This window comes from Entelurus aequoreus, linkage group LG24 (genome assembly GCF_033978785.1).
Source record: "Entelurus aequoreus isolate RoL-2023_Sb linkage group LG24, RoL_Eaeq_v1.1, whole genome shotgun sequence".
NCBI lineage: Eukaryota > Metazoa > Chordata > Actinopteri > Syngnathiformes > Syngnathidae > Entelurus > Entelurus aequoreus.
In genome coordinates, this window is record NC_084754.1 from 12,435,224 (window position 1) to 12,452,553 (window position 17,330).

General features: G+C 39.4%; 1 protein-coding gene across 4 annotated transcripts in view; it reads right to left on the bottom strand.

The window, feature by feature from the left end:
• srgap1a (SLIT-ROBO Rho GTPase activating protein 1a) overlaps positions 1-17,330 on the bottom strand; it is a 132,687-nt gene that overhangs the window by 3,202 nt on the left and 112,155 nt on the right. For 2 of the 4 annotated variants that reach the window (XM_062035413.1, XM_062035412.1), the window contains exons 19-21: positions 11,874-12,054; positions 5,679-5,816; positions 1,335-1,713 (exon numbers count right to left, since the gene is read on the bottom strand). In XM_062035413.1, the coding sequence (XP_061891397.1) occupies positions 1,335-1,713; positions 5,679-5,816; positions 11,874-12,054 (698 nt within the window). Of the gene's footprint in view, positions 1-1,263; positions 1,714-5,678; positions 5,817-11,873; positions 12,055-17,330 lie in introns of all 4 variants that reach the window. The other 2 variants (XM_062035415.1, XM_062035414.1) reach the window with 2 other exon arrangements.

The window sequence follows — 17,330 nt, forward strand, 5'->3', positions numbered from 1 at the left end:
AGACATTTGAGTTTCATGCCTCTGGCCATCAAGAGCCTTAAATACAAACAAATGACTCTACCAAATGTTTTTTTTTAAACAAGTATGCTCATCCTCACGTGCAATACCGTATTTTTCGGACTATAAGTCGCAGTTTTTTTCCTAGTTCTATACTTATACTCTTATGACTTATGTGTGAAATTATTAACAGATTACCTTAAAATATCAAATAATTTTATTTAGGTCATTCGCGTAAGAGACGAAGCAAATGTCAGCAATCGTCACACACACGTCAACCAATAAGAATTCGGCGGGGGTGCATCAAGGCAGAAGTGCATTGTGGGTCATGGGATGCTGACTGCTACAACATTGGCGGTAACTTATAAAAACTGAGAAGGGCTGAACAAAAATGGCACCGAAAAGGAAATCATATACTGCAGATTACAAGCTGGATGTAGTGAAATATGCAGCAGAAAACGGCGATCGAGCAGCAGAAAGAAAGGGAGCGGCGCATACCAGGAGCGACAACGAGGAAGAAGATTTCATAGGATTTAGCGATTATGAGTGACAGATTGTTTGGTAAACGTATAGCATGTTCTATATGTTATAGTTATTTGAATGACTCTTACCATAATTTGTTACGTTAACATACCAGGCACGTTCTCAGTTGGTTATTTATGCGTCATATAACGTACACTTATTCAGCCTGTTGGTCACTATTCTTTATTTTTTTTAAATTGCCTTTCAAATGTCTATTCTTGGTGTAAGGTTTTATCAAATAAATGTCCCCCAAAAATGCGACGTATATATGTTTTTTTCCTTCTTTATTCTAAAATTTCGGCCGGTGCGACGTATACTCCGGAGCGACTTATACTCCGAAAAATACGGTAAATTGATGAAATATGAATAAACAGCCTCTTCTACATATACAATATGATCCAATCAAGATATTCTAAATCTTACACATCTGAACTTGAACAACTACATAAATAATTGCATGTTGCTGTGATTTATCTGATGATGAAAATAAAAACTAGTTGTAATGATTGCATTATTTAATGACCCTCATACTGAGCTTGGGAAGCCATGCTACATTAATCCTACATGTGTCCCATTTGGCTTCAGATTGCCATCACGAGAGATCTGAAATCCGTGCAGCGAGCGTGATTAGCGTGTGTCATGTGGGCGAGTGCATATAATGTGTGATGAAAATCCCTCAAGTCAAGCTGCCCTCTTGCGTGTAGTTAGCACACAAAGACACGGTAGCAGAAGACAGGGACTGACTAGGTTGTTACAGGGCGGGGCTGTGACGGTGGAGGGAGCCGCGGTCACGTCGCCGCTCTTCCCGCGCTGACCTGTGCGATGGTCTCCGGGTCCAGGGGCTTGCCACCGTGGTGGCGATGGTGGTGGGCCTCGCTAAAGCCCGTGTACTGGCCCGACGAGGTGGAGCGGCGGATGGGCGGGCTTTCCATCTTTTTCAGGGACTCGTGGCGACTGATGTTGCTCAGGCTGCCGTGGCCGGTGCGGCGCCGACGCTCTGGGCTGTCCGCAGGCAAATGGTTGCGACTGCGCAGCATGTCGCGTGGACTGAAGTGGCCGAGGACTGGCGAGCCCATCTCGGGGGTGCCTCCGTGTGCAGGGTGACCCTGCTGGGAGGGATGGACCTTACAGTGGGCATCGCTGGGGCGAGCAGGAGGGCGGCGGGATGGTGGATCTAAACGTTTTCTGTGCCTGCTGCAAAAGAAGTGAAGAGAAAATCATACATGTTAACACTTTCATTTAATACTTTCTTCTTCACCATGCTAAATACTTCATTACTGCAGTTAGGTATTTGGAAAAAGATAAAATCATTCATTTTCTACCCGCTTATCGTGAACAGGGTCATGAGTGAGCTGGAGCCTATCCCAGCTGACTTACAGCGAGAGGCAGATCAGCAGTTAATCACAGGACACATTCACTGAATCCTAATAACACTTACACACAATTTAGACTCTCCAATTAGCCTGTCATGCGTCATTTTGGAATGCGTAGGAAACAGTCATCAATATGTACAATAACAGACTACCCTTACTTTCTTTATAACACACTACTGTACCCTTACTTTGTGTTTAACAGCATTGCTAAAATAAAACAATCACGCTGTAATTGTGGTTTTCACAACAGTACAGCATGTAGGGATTACATGTGTTTAATGCAATTGCACACAAGGTGCTTGTATAAAGTCAAATTCACTGTCTAAATACTTTTGATTGCAATAACATTCCATAAAAAAACAACTGCAGTAACTATTAGTGGCCTGCAGAGGGAGCTGTCTGCTTGAACAAATCACACCACAGTGAATGCCACTGCAATTGAGATCACTCAGTCAGTCATTAATTACCAGGAGTGCTCCAAAAAATTTAAATATAAAAGAAAATTAAAACATTCACAACCAACAAATTGAGACTTTTCTTTAACCCGATTCAAAATAGATTCATAATTTTCTGGAATTGTTTTTTTTTTTACTATTTTTTTAAGAATCTATTTTTGGTTAAAAAACAAACAACTATTTTTATATTATTACTATTATTATTGATACGGTTTCTTTTATACATTTTTGGTTTTCTTTTTTTTTTACTGTATTTTTATGTTTTATAAGCTTTGTAGATTTGTAAAGCTAGGATTGGTTTAGGTTGCTCTATTTTCTTTTATTAAATTGATTAACATTCCGTAGTTTTTGTAAATAGCATTTCAAAAATACATTTAAAAAAATAAGTTTTTTTAGGCCAATACTGCGCGTTACTGTCACTCCTCCCCCAATGCACTGCTAACACGCTACATGAAAGAACTAAGCAGCATTTTAAACTCACTTGCACCAGTAAAATCCCGGTCTGTCTTCTTCACCACAACCCCTCCCTGGTACACCGCCGAGCTCCGGAAATTAGAAGCTAAATGTCGCCAGCTTGAGCAACTCCATAAAAAGACTGGCCTTACCATCCACAGGAGAATGCACAAACCCAGACTCTACATTACAAGGACTATCACCCAAACTAAATCATAATATTACTCCAGCCGAATCACTTCCAACGATGGTGACACCAAGACACTTTTTATTATTTAACATTTTCGACCTCATCCCTATTGCACCGCCACCTAACCTGCCTCTCCCTCTATGGACCTTATTTTATTTGTATATTATAAAGTGTCCTTGGGTTTTTTAAAAGGTGAATGTTTCTAAAATAAATGTATTATTATTATGGGCCTGCTGCAATGCCAGCGCCCATTCACATGCTGCAAGTTGGTGGTAAAACACTTGATTTACTAATATCCAAATACCACGCAGTAAACACTTTGTGCAAACTATAAAATAGCGTGTACTATCGGTGTGATTTACTTACACTGCGTGTGCAATTGTAAAGTGGTGCAGACCGCCTTATTTAAATGATTTTGTGTGCATTGTGTACTATACAGTGCATCACCATGGAGACACTCATTTACTGCACATTCCTGTATTCATGCTTCAATTCGTGGCGTTGTGCTCTATTTCCAAAAAGCAGGAAACATTTGCCACTTTTTATGGACATTTTAGAAGCAGTCCCAATGGAACCACTTTTTTTTTTAACGCTGAAGGTACACTCATAGGAGAAAGGCTGCACTTATTCCTCTCAAGACGCAAAAAAAATGCATACTCCAAGTTTTTTTTCATGTAAGAAATATGATTTATGCAGTGTTTCCCATAAACTGCCAAGATAACTGTGGCGGTGGGGGCGTGGCTATGGGCGTGGTCACCTTGACATCATCGAGTAATTTGCATAATTTACTACAATATGATTTTCTCTAAAAAGGCTCAAAAAATTTATACTCACTAATTAATAATAACAGTTTTGTTTTAAACGTCCATCCATCCATTTTACAATATAATTACAACACTTTATGTACATATTTATATACAGATTTGAACAATAAGTTATTCACTGAAATATATTTATTAATTGTGATTCTTACAAAAAATATATCTTATAAAATATAAAAGCTAAAATGTCTCTTAAAGCTCTGCCCCTTTAATTAGTGCATACTAAATAATTTAAATTGAGCCTACTACTACAACCATATTATTTACCAGCAACATAAAGTGAAACAGAGGCAGAGGTGTCCTGCCACAGTCAGTAACAAATAAACAGAAAACAGTAGTGGTCAAATACAAATAAGGCAACAAGAGAAGTATCCTACACTTCTCTTTTGTAAAGTAAATCTGAACAGCCTATATGGGCATCTACATCAACTATATGATTTGCCTGAGAAGCTGGACAGGACCCCAAAAAAAAAAAAAAATTGTGGCGGACGTAATTCTTTCGTGGCGGGCCGCCACAAATAAATGAATGTGTGGGAAACACTGTTCATGATTAGGTTAGTTTGTCAAATTTATTTTGGTCCCTTAAAAGGTGGAAGGCACATATAAAATGTGTTGTAATTCCTACACCGTTCACCTGATTTGGATGTAAATACCCCCAAATTAAAGCTCAAAGTCTGCACTTAACCCTTGTGTAATATTCACATTGTTGTTACTCAGCCAGCAATTGTGGGTCTGATGGACCCGCTGCATTTTGTGGCTTTTAATGCCTCACAATCAAACACTTTTATGTTAAAATACTGAACAGAGGTTTACCTTATCCCAATAAACATCTGTTCAGTATTTAAACATAAAAGTGTTTGATTGTGAGGCATTAAAAGCCACAAAAAGCAACGGGTCCATCAGACCCACAATTGCTGGCTGAGTAACAACAATATGAACGTTGCACGGAAAATTTCTCTGCCAGTTTCTGCATCCCACAGGGATTCTTCTTTTGTGTTTCTGCACCTGTGGTTCCCACATTGCAACATTGTTTGTCAACACTGTCTGCTCTCATTTTCTCGCACATTTGACCCTCTGATGTTCTGTGTACCTACACTCTGTCCTCCTCCTGTCTAGGCCTGCTGTGTGTGTGGGTGGATGGGTTTTTGGTTGCGTGTGGTACACAGAACATCAATTTCTACACTTCTATTAGCCCCGGGTCCAGTGGACCCGGACATCTTATATGGGGCGGCGTGGCGTAGTGGGTAGAGCGGCCGTGCCAGAAACCTGAGGGTTGCAGGTTCGCTGCCGTTGTGTCCTTGGGCAGGACACTTCACCCTTGCCCCCGGTGCCACTCACACCGGTGAATGAATGATGAATGAATGAGTTGTAAAAATTAATGATGGGTTCTCACTTCTCTGTGAAGCGCTTTGAGTGTCTAGAAAAGCGCTATATAAATCTAATCCATTATTATTATTATTATATATAATAGGAATGTGTAGGGGGGGTGTATGGTGTGTGGTTATTAAATATGTATTCTGATATATGTTCTTCACAGAAAATGAGCCAAAGTCAGTGAGTCTCAGTTTGAAAAATTAATTAAATGTAAGATTTATTTTTTTATAAAAAATGAAAACGGGTCCCACAGACCCGAACACCACACAAGGGTCACAGCACATCTTGATTGTTTCATTTCAAATCCATTGTGGTGTTGTACTGAGCTGGAATACTGAAAATTGTGTCAATGTCCAAATATTTATGGACCCAACTGTATGTAGTAAATTCAGTGGTTTTACCAGACCTCTAGAGGGCAGTAAAAAACAGCTCGTCAGCGAATGCGATAAAGTCAGTACTGAAACCAAGCAAAACTAGATTTTGTCGCGCCAACCTGGTGATGAAGGCCTCCGAGATCCTGGTGTCAGTGGCGGGACTGATGTCTTTTCCCGAGCATTTGTCCTCTGCAGCATGGCCGCTGCTGGCCTCGCTGTCAGCCTTCTGGCTCAGAGTGTCTGAGAAGTTGTCATCTCTGGAGACACAGAAAGAGGAGGAAGTGACAGCGAGTGTCTCAGGGATTGAAATGAGTCACATTTCTATGGCTTTCAGTGGCCCTGATGATGCAGCGCATACTGTACTGTACTGTACTGTACTGTACACACAAGCCAGCTGGATGCGTTCAATGAGCTGTGTTATTAGACGGTGGCTTGAAGGTAACATTTAGCTGCTTTTAGAGGAAGCGCTGAAGTGGTCTCTGCGATGCATGTTTTATTACGGGCCCTTTTAAGATCACGACAGGCTGGGTACTTGCACCGCTCAGCCGTCTTGGTGGTTTTAGTAGAGGGCAGGATGTGACGGCATCTGGACAGCGGTAAATCCTCCTGCTCTTTTCATTAAGCGAGAGGACATCAGCAATGCCCCTTCTGGTGATTTATGGATGGAGGCACAGAGGCAGGGCATGAGCACAGCAAGAACTCTAAATGGCCATTTTGTGGGGTTTGGAGGGAATATGCTGCAGTCCTAACAAGACAGTGAATCAGTTCATTAGGCACCAGCCGTCACCATGGCAGAGGGTGCGCTTGTTAGGGCACAGAGGGGCCACCTCGTGACTCTGGGAATTGGCAGCACCACAGTAATAAAGAGGGGCCATAGTTGTGGGCAGGAAAAGACATGGCTGGAGTTCCTCTTCTTATTTATTTGAATTAGGACAGTGCATATTAATCAATGTGTAAAAACAGCTTCAACATAAATGTGCTGGAATTAGCCCAGAAGCTCAATTGCATCCATTGACCTAAGGCAGGTAGAAAAACACAAACACATAGACCGGGGGTCAGCAACCCGCGGCTCTTTAGCGTCGCCCTAGTAGCTCCCTGGACCTCTTTCAGAGATGTGTGAAAATGGAAAATGATGAAGAAAAACATTTATTTTTTGTTTTAATATATTTTCTCTAGGAGAACAAATATGACACAAACCTTCCTAATTGTCAGAAATCCCAGTTTATATTAAACATGCTTCACTGATGAGAGTATTTGGCGCGCACAGTTTTGTCCCACGAATTTCAGCGATCCTTGAACTCACTGCAGTTTGTTTACATGTACAACTTTCTCCGATGCTGCAACAGAAAGATGTGTCACTCCGTCTCATTTAGTCCACCAAACGTTTTATGCTGTGCGTGAATGCACAAAGGTGAGCTTTGTTGATGTTATTGACTTGTTGGAGTGCTAATCAGGCATATTTGGTCAGTGCATGACAGCAAGCTAATCGATGCTATCATGCTATTTAGGCTAGCTGTATGTACATATTGCATAATTATGCCTCATTTGTAGGTATATTTGAGCTCATTTAATTTCCTTTAATTATGTCCTCTTTGTATTTCATTTATATTTACATGTCTCATGACACATTATTTGTATGTAATATTGGCTGCATTTCTCATAGTTGTTTTTGTGCCATATTGTTCCAGACCACAGCAAACGTTACCCAGCTTGCAAAGATTGTAATAAATCCATTAGAAAAAGACAGCCTGCCGTTTCTTTAAACTTGGACACACACATCTATACCTTTGGCCATTAAAAGCCAGTAATTTCCAGGAGTTATCTCATCCTGTGAGAAGCCTCCATTTTACTAATGATTTCCAATGTTCCAAAAACGTGTAGAATAAAATTAAAATACAACATTTCTGTCAACGAAGATTTGCGTCAGCCTTTGATAGTAGGCTAATATAGACACTTACATCATGTGTTGTCTTCATTATAACACTTATAAAAGACTTTTAAAGTAATTTTGATAGTAGTCTAATATAGCTAATATAGACACTTACATTATGTGTTTCCTTCATTATAACACTTATATAAGGCTTTTAATTTTTTGCAACTCCAGACAGATGTTTTTTTTTCGTATTTTAGATCCAATATGGCTCTTTCAACATATTAAGTTGCCGACCCCTGCTATAGACAATAATACCACAGGTACAAATAACCAGAGTTTTAAAAGAGAGAGTCCAAGGAGAGGTTCCTCTATGACAGCATGACTGGTTTGACTTTCACTTGAACAATCATTCTGAAGAACTATAATGCATAATACCGAGAGGCTTGTCTAATCTTGAGGAATTACATAAATCTCATGTAACATTTAAAATATTAGACACCAATCAGTATGATGCAGCACAGTTATAAAGTAAAAACACCTCTCTGACAGTGTCAATAAATTATTATTATTATTTAATATTATTGTCTTCTATAAAGCATACATCCTTCTTACAAAGAGTTTAACAGCTTGCATTAGTAGCTTAGTCAAAGCTAAGAACAAAAAAGTAATACAAAGATGTACAGGTACTGGAAAAAAAATTGTCCTCAGCTGGTTAGAAGTGTTTCTATTATACTTTTTTATTTGCCACGGATAAATGTGCACCGCCACAATAAGATTTGTTGCTACCATCTAACGCCCTGGCTCATAAACACATTATAATGGGACTGTCTGTGACTGCAGCTCACTGTTACAACTCTGTAAAGTAGATGGCATCATAACTCTGATTGTTTTTTGTTTTTTTGTCCTGTCCAGCTACTCAGGCAAATCATATTGTTGATGTAGATGCCCATATTTGCTGTACAGATTTAATTTACAAAAAGAAAAGTGTGGGATACTTCTCTTGTTGCCTTATTTGCATTTGACTTCATTAAATGGATTTATATTATTGTTAGGCGGAGCAGGACCGGAGCAGGAGGGGATAGAAAGAGAAAAAAAAGGAAGACAGAGGGAGAAATTGCAGGGACAAGAGGAGATAACACAGAGAGACAACAACAACAACAACAACAACCACAACAACATCAGCAAATAGGATATGTACAAATATGATGGTAAAAGTGATAGCAATGAAGCAGTTAGTGAAGTAAATAATAACATAGAAATGACACTTAACATTATTGCACTACAAATAGCAATAAAGTACCAATAGAAATAGCACTATTGATAACGAATAATAGGAATAATTACCTATATTATCAACAATACAATTGTTTCAAATGCAACAATACATATATGTAATTAATTACTAAAGAAAGCAGATTAATGGAGGGAAAGAGAAGCATACTGTATTAACCTTGTAGATTGTTATAGTAACAATAGGTTAAGCTTTGTCAGTGTGCTATGTTTTACCCAGTTTCCTCTAGGGGAACAACGTTAATATATGTTTGATGTATAACTCTGATTTCTTATAAAAGGTCATAATAGTTTGCACAAGAAGTCATAGCAGAGATCAATGTCACAAACCTAGCAACTTTCTGACTATATTTAACGAGCATTCAAAATCCTTTGATTGTTTAAAAAAACTAAACAAAAACGACTAGCGACAAATCGAGTTACATTTTCTGAGATACCTACCACTTTAAAAGCACGAACAGGCTTGTGACATTTAAAAATGTTTAAATCACACACACAAAAAATGACAAAACCAAGCTATTTTGATTTCTAAACATGTTAGTTCATGTCAACCCAACGTCAGAGATAGGTTGTAGTTTTCTGGGACACTATTTAGGTGAATCACTGTAAGTGTAAGTAATATAAGCTGATCAAATAGTAGTAGGAGTACAATAGTAGGGTGTACTGTATAGTATTATAGTACAGTGGAACCTCGATTTATAAACTTAATTGGTTCTTGAACAGGGTTCCCTAAATTTGAAATGTTTAAATATTCAAGCAGCGTTCCCCATAAACAATGTAAATATAAAAATTGAGTTCCAGCCTCGACAAAAGTCAATTTTTTTAGTGAAAGTCTGTACACTTTGAAGTGCTAGACAGTACTGTATATCAAACAAACATAACATAACTGTTGCCATTTCTAATATAAAGTAGTGTCAAGTTCTTACTTAAATATGTCAGTAAACTCGCCATGCAAGCCCTAAAACATACCGGTGTAGTGAGTTTACATTATTCACCCAAGGAACGTTAGTTATTAGAGAGTTCCGGTCGGACGGTTTTTCACTGGACACATTTCCGGCCTTGTTGTTGTTTCCGGATGAGGAGATGTTATGGATTTAAGTAAAGTCTGAATGCCATTAAAACCGTTAGCTCCATCTTTTGACACTTCTTCCACTCCCGTCCTTGCACGCTACACCGCTGCAACAAAGATGACGGGGAGAAGACGCTGCCGGACACGTAAATAAGACCGCCCACAAAACGGCGCATCCGGAAGCGACTGTCAGAAAGCGGCTTGAAGATGATCTGTAAAACATAATCTATGCAACATTTTGACCAAAGAACCACCATTACATGTTATGTAGACCACAAGGAAGTGTTTTCCATTGAGAAAAAAATAATAATATGACTCCTTTAATGCGCCCTACAATCCTGTGCGCCTTATATATGATTTTTTTTTTTTAAATAGACCATTCATCGGCAGTGCGCCTTATAATCAGGAAAATATGGTAAGTGGAGAGCCCCGCCTCTGCTACAATGATACCCGTGTTTTGTCTGGCAGGCATGACTCAATAAAGTGTTTGTACACAGAGACATGGTTCGCACACGGAGGCATACCTCGCTCCATCTAAAAGTTTGCAAACGGAGATGGAGGTTCTACTGTATAGGAAGCGGCACTATGTATTCCAGCTCATCTCAATCATTCTCATGATTCATGCTGTCATCAGTTTGTTGTGTTTGCACTAGAGATGTCTGATAATGGCTTTTTTGCCGATATCCGATATTGTCCAACTCTTAATTACCGATTCCGATATCAACCGATACCGATATATACAGTCGTGGAATTAACACATTATTATGCCTAATTTTGTTGTGATGCCCCGCTGGATGCATTAAACCAGTGGTTCTCAACCTTTTTTCAGGGATGTACCCCCGTGAACATTTTTTTAATTCAAGTACCCCCTAATCAGAGCAAAGCATTTTTGGTTGAAAAAAAAGATAAAGAAGTAAAATACAGCAGTGCAAAATATTGCTCATTTGTTGTAGTCTTTCTTGAACTATTTGGAAAAAAAGATATATAAATAACTAAAAACTTGTTGAAAAATAAACAAGTGATTCAATTATAAATAAAGATTTCTACACAGAGACGTAATCAACAACTTAAAGTGCCCTCTTTGGGGATTGTAATAGAGATCCATCTGGATTCATGAACTCAATTCTAAACATTTCTTCACAAAAAAAGAAATCTTTAACATCAATATTTATGGAACATGTCCACAAAAAATCTAGCTGTCAACACTGAATATTGCATTGTTGCATTTCTTTTCACAGTTCTTTTTGACAGACATTTAAAAAAAATCTCAGGTACCCCTTGGCATACCTTCAAGTACCCCCAGGGGTATGCGTACCCCCATTTGAGAACCACTGCATTAAACAATCTAACAAGGTTTTTCAAAATAAATCAACTCAAGTTATGGAAAAAAATGCCAACATGGCACTGCCATATTTATTATTGAAGTCACAAAGTGCATTCTTTTTTTTAACATGCCTCAAAACAGCAGCTTGTAATTTGTGTGTGTGTGTGGGGGGGGGGGGGGGTGTATATTGTAGCGTCCCGGAAGAGTTAGTGCTGCAAGGGGTTCTGGGTATTTGCTCTGTTGTGTTTATGTTGTGCTACGGTGCGGATGTTCTCCCGAAATGTGTTTGTCATTCTTGTTTGGTGTGGGTTCACAGTGTGGCGCATATTTGTAACAGTGTTAAAGTTGTTTATACGTCCACCCTCAGTGTGACCTGTATGGCTGTTGACCAAGCATGCATTGCATTCACTTGTGTGTGTGAAAAGCGGTAGATATTATGTGACTGGGCCGGCACGCAAAGGCAGTGCCTTTAAGGTTTATTGGTGCTCTGTACTTCTCCCTACGTCCGTGTACACAGCAGTGTTTTAAAAAGTCATACATTTTACTTTTTGAAACCGATACCGATAATTTCCGATATTACATTTTAAAGCATTTATCGGCCGATATTATCGGACATCTCTAGTTTGCACCAATCGCGGCACTGCTCCCCTCACCTCCCAGGTGGTGAACAAGGGGATGGGTGAAATGCAGAGGACAAATTTCACCACACCTAGTGTGTGTGTGACTATCATTGGTACTTTAACTTGAACTTTACTCACATGTCTTGGACCACAATGTACTGGTGTGGCACCAGGCCGTCGATACCGTTGTGACGTCCCTCCCACCAGTCTTCCGACGCTCGCTGATACAGCAGCAGCGAGGCGCCCTTCTTGAAGGACAACTCTCTGGAAGAGCGCCCGACGTAATCAAACTTGGCAATGGCTTCTATCGGCTCTCCTTCTGTCAACACAAGAGGATTAGACAGGTCAGGTGCAAAACTCTCAAACGTGACAAAGACATCCGGAAGACACGGATATTATTATTATGTGAGGTTTTGAAAAGGAGAAGTCTGTCTGATGTGCACAATGCACTCAAACACTGCTGCAGATGTTGGTACACGTGGATGTACTGGCAGTGTGACAGCTGACGCACGTGGAGTTGAAGTGTGCCGACTGTGCCAGCACACGCCTCAAGAAAGCGATGCGCCGTATTTATAGAAGCTGGTGAGAAGAGATCTGCATGACTCAGGGGCACGACAGTCCGTGTGCGGATAATTAGATTGAGCTGATAACTGTACAAGTGGACCTCTGGATGGCTGACAGGGGAAATAAACATGGTCAATAAACTTTTGTGCAGGTTTAGTGTACCTCCGATAATTCATTGGAAGGATTTAATTGTGCTCTTTACGTTGAACACTTTTACATCCTGTGGACATAAAACCAAATAGTAACAGTTTAAAAATTCAAAGATCATCATCATTAAACTATTCCCTACAATAAATAATAGTGTTATCAACAGTGTGGATACTTCCTGAATGTTTCAAACCACACATCGCTTGTCCGTTACTTTCTTCAGGCTCATATTGCGCTAGCAAAACTAAATTTTTTTTTTGTAAAAAGGCCACAAAATACATACAAAACACACAAAGTAGCACTTAGCAGAGTAGCTAACAACAGCACCGCTCTGCTGACGGAAAGAGCTCCGTAGATAGATCAATGGATGTGCTGCCTGACACAAACTGGTTTGTAGCGCAAAGCATATTTTTGTAAATTGAAAAGTTCGTACATAGAGGGGTTCGTAAAACGAGGTTCCATTGTACAAAACCCAAAACCAGTAAAGTTGGCCTGCCTGTAGTCCAGACCTGTCTCCCATTGAAAATATGTGGCGCATTATGAAGCCTAAAATACCACAACCGAGACCCCCGGACTGTTGAACAACTTAAGCTGTACATCAAGCAAGAATGGGAAAGAACTCCACCTGAAAATCTTAAAAAATGGGTCTCCTCAGTTCCCAAACGTTTACTGAGTGTTTTTAAAAGGAAAGGCCATGTAGCACGGTGGTAAAAGTGCCCCTGTGCCAACTTTTTTGCAATGTGTTGTTGCCATTAAATTGTAAATTAATGATTATTTGCAAAAAAAATAATGTTTCTCAGTTCAAACATTAAATATCTTGTCTTTGCAGTCTATTCAATTGAATATAAGTTGAAAAGGATTTGCAAATCATTGTATTCTGTTTTTATTTACGAATTACACAACCTGCCAACTTCACTCGTTTTGGGTTTTGTGTTATTCTTTTTAATAAGAGACACTTCTGGTTCACAACATTTGCTCTATCAGATTAAAGGTCTCGAGTTACACTCCTTTACCACAATTTGAGGCTACGAAAAAAGGTCTCAAAATAGTTTTTGTTGTCCAAAATCTAGCCTTAACACTTAAAAAAGTGCTTTTAGTAAGGCGTACTGGGAACATGGCGCTGTGTGAGTCTATTAGCTTTATAGCTAATTAAATCGATTGCGTTCATCGTGTCTTTTCAGATAGATTGCTGCAATATTCTTGTATTAAAAGTTTTTTGTGTAAGAAACCTCTCTTACGCAAAACACTTTGAACAAAATAATTTTGAACCTTCCTATTGCTAATTAATTAGCTTTATTTAGAGTGTGTTTGTGGCTCCAAGAAGCGCTTTGTACACGTTTTACATGTGTACTGCAACTCTGCACTTGTCCAACATAACAGATGCCATACATTACATACAACAACGTAGCATTAGCAGAGGGGGAAAACACGAATGTTAGCTCTGTGATTCACAGCGTCATACCTGTCAACCCTGTCAAACTCTCACAATTAAATAGTGTCCAGTAATTTCCCTTATTTTAAGGGCAACACAAAAAAAAGTAATATAAATTATATCCAATTGGATGAAAAATGTCCCTTATTTTTTAATGCAAATGTTGACGGAAAAGTACAATGATCGGCAGAGCGCAACGCTTTATTTTAAGATGTGTAGCGAAGCCTGCTGCCCCAGGGAGGCGTTTGGGGGCGGGGGGGATTCCTGACCAGATGCCCGAACCACCTCATCTGTGGAGGAGCAGCGGCTTTACATTGAGCTCCTCCCGGTAGGAGGCCACGGGGAAGACCCAGGACACGGTGGGGAGACTTTGTCTCCTGTCTGACCTGGGAACGCCTCCGGATCCTCCGAGAGGAGCTAGACAAAGTAGCTGGGGAGAGGGAAGGCTGGGCTTCTCTGCTTAGGCTGCTGCCCCCGCGACCCGACTTCAGCTAGCTAGCGGCTAATGTCCATCCGCACAGTGTTTCAACTACTTCTAAATCACTAATCTTCGCCTCCATGGCAAAAAACAAACAACGTATCTTACAAGTATCATCCCTGCAGAACGAGGAATAGTTAAACATGCTTCACTAAACACTGTAGCAGGATGCAATAGCTAACGGCTAACAGCAAGCTGGCGGTCCTGAATGTAACAAATGGGTGGATCAACAAAAATATTGATTTTAACGATAGCAAGTACAAGAGCCGTAAATAGTCAATACTACAATGATTACGTTGATATTTTTTATTACCACAACATTTTTTGTCTTTTTTATTGTTTATAAATTCAGGAAATATGTCCTGGAAACAGAAGAACTGAAATAATGACCACTGTATGATCCTGTAACTACTTGTAATTGGATCCATACCCAAATGTGTAGTATCAGCCAAAACTAATGTAAAGTATCCAAACAACAGAATAATAAGTGTTTAGTGCATTTTAACAGAAGTGTAGATAAAACACGTTAAAACATAAAGTAACCAGATATTAACAATAAATGAAAGAGTAGATTAATAATCCATCCATCCATTTTCCATCACTTATCCCCCATAGTTTTGGCAAAATTGATGTCAATGCATATGTCACCAGCCCAATTAGGAGCCTTTGTAACCAGTTTGCTTACTTACTACTAAAAGAGAAGTTGTCTAGTATGTTCACCATGTTATTTAATACCAAATGTGTTCTTTCTGTGCAATAAGAACATATGTTTAATGTATCATAGGAGTTTCTGTTAAAACAAAAGCAACAATGATATATTCTTTGTGGTTCCCTTTATTTTGAAAAGTATCGAAAAGTATTGAAATACATTTTGGTACCAGTACCAAAATATTGGAATCCGGAAAACCCTAATACAGGGGGACCCCCCCAAAAAAGGTAACCCGATTTCTTGAAATTTGCCGACCTTAAACTTGAGTCTGTGTACGATTATTTCCCAAAGTTTCAGTTATCTCGGTTGCTTTGCATAAAAGTCATGTTCTCCGCAGCGTTTGAGACAAACTTGTATACGCCGCGCAAAACCTTCAATTACTCAAACACATTCCTCTTTGAGATTTCAGAATGAAGATTTTGCACAGTCCTATACTCTCTGAACTTCCGACCCCAGTCGCAAATTATGCTTTTTGATGGAGCATGACGACACTCGAACGTTCTCCAAAAATGTGCTTGCTCTAAAGTGAAATATGTGTTTTCCTTGGTTGACCAGGACATGTTGAGGAAGACTATTCTTCCAACATTTCATGCACAAAGTCAACTTGTATACCCTAAAAGAGAAAAGAAGAACAATAAAATAACATTTATTTAATCAAATATTTGTGCTGCCTTGTTGAGAAGACACAAAGTACACCTGCAGTAACTGACCACGGATAAATACTAGGAGTCTGTCTGCTGACTTGTAATGCTGGTGGTCCTGCTAAAAGGCATAAGTCTTCAAGCCAATATGCGCAACGGCAACACCGGTCTAAAAATAGCATCTTTGTTCCTCCCTGCCCTCCTCCCACATCTCACTTCAAGTCAGAAGTGTGTTCCCTGGACAGTTGCAGTCTTACCCAAACACACGACCACCATACTGCTAGTATAGGAGTGAATGGATGGACCTTTTATTGGTTTTGAACAAGCTCGGATGTATATTTTAGGGGCCCGTGCAAATGATTCTCTGACAAATGATGTAACTGCTTTTTTATTTTTATTTTCCATGTTGCCTTTTTTCCCCCCTCTAAATAAAGCTTTTAGTAGCAGCCTCTCGCCTCACTGGGTTGGCTGGAAAGACGCAATGGATGAGACGTGACTTCAATGAAATGTGACAAGCAGGAATTTACTGTCTGAATTAATTGGACTTAACTGCAGTGGGCAGGCAGTTAATAGAGCTGACCCTCTTTGGTGCGTGGAACGTCTCTTCCTCTCGCTTCGATCAATTATGCATATTTAATTTTCCTGGTTTAGTCGACAAACTTCCATCCTTTTGCAGGGCCCGCCTGGCTAAAAATTCTAATATTTCAAAGTTACAAACACAACCCGGGAGTAAATAAATAAATATTTTTACCACTTTTCTGGAAAATAGTGTGACTACACACAATCCAATAAAAAAATCATGTCTACTACATGATTAAAAAAAAAAATCCATATGCTAGTTTGTTTAACTTTAACTTTGTGTCAAAAATGAGTAGCTCCTAAAGCATCAATTTATTGATGGTGCGAGAGACACAACACAGATAATGTCACAGAGCACCGTGTTCAATCATCCATCATCCTTTATGGTCCTTCTCTCCATTTCATTCCAGTAAGACATGATAAAAGGTTAGCATCACATGACTTTACTTCCAGTATGCATGGCCCAATGTGACCCCAACAAGTCCAGATCATCTATCTGACTAATAAGCGTCAATACACTCTACAAGACAGCACAACTTACCATTTAATTGGTCTCATCTATAAAGCTATTCATTGGAATAAATGACTTTGGGTGTCTGGCATACCTTGAGCCAGAATTCCACAGTTTTACAGACGAGACCCTAAGTCCGTAAGAGGCTCTACTGTACTTGTAACTCAGCAGAAAACAGTTGTACAATTATATCATATGAGATCACAAAAATGTGAACTATAACTTGACTCAGAGAGAGAGAAAAGATGTTAAGATGATAAAACACATTAATGTACCGGCTCTGCCGGGGTATAAGAAGACAACAGAATGGATAATTACTGTTGCCAATTTAAAGGCCTACTGAAATGAATTTTTTTTATTTAAACGGGAATAGCAGATCCATTCTATGTGTCATACTTTTTCATTTCGCGATATTGCCATATTTTTGCTGAAAGGATTTAGTAGAGAAAATCGACGATAAAGTTCGCAACTTTTGCTCGCTGATAAAAAAAAAGCCTTGCCTGTACCGGAAGTAGCGTGACGTCACAGGAGCTA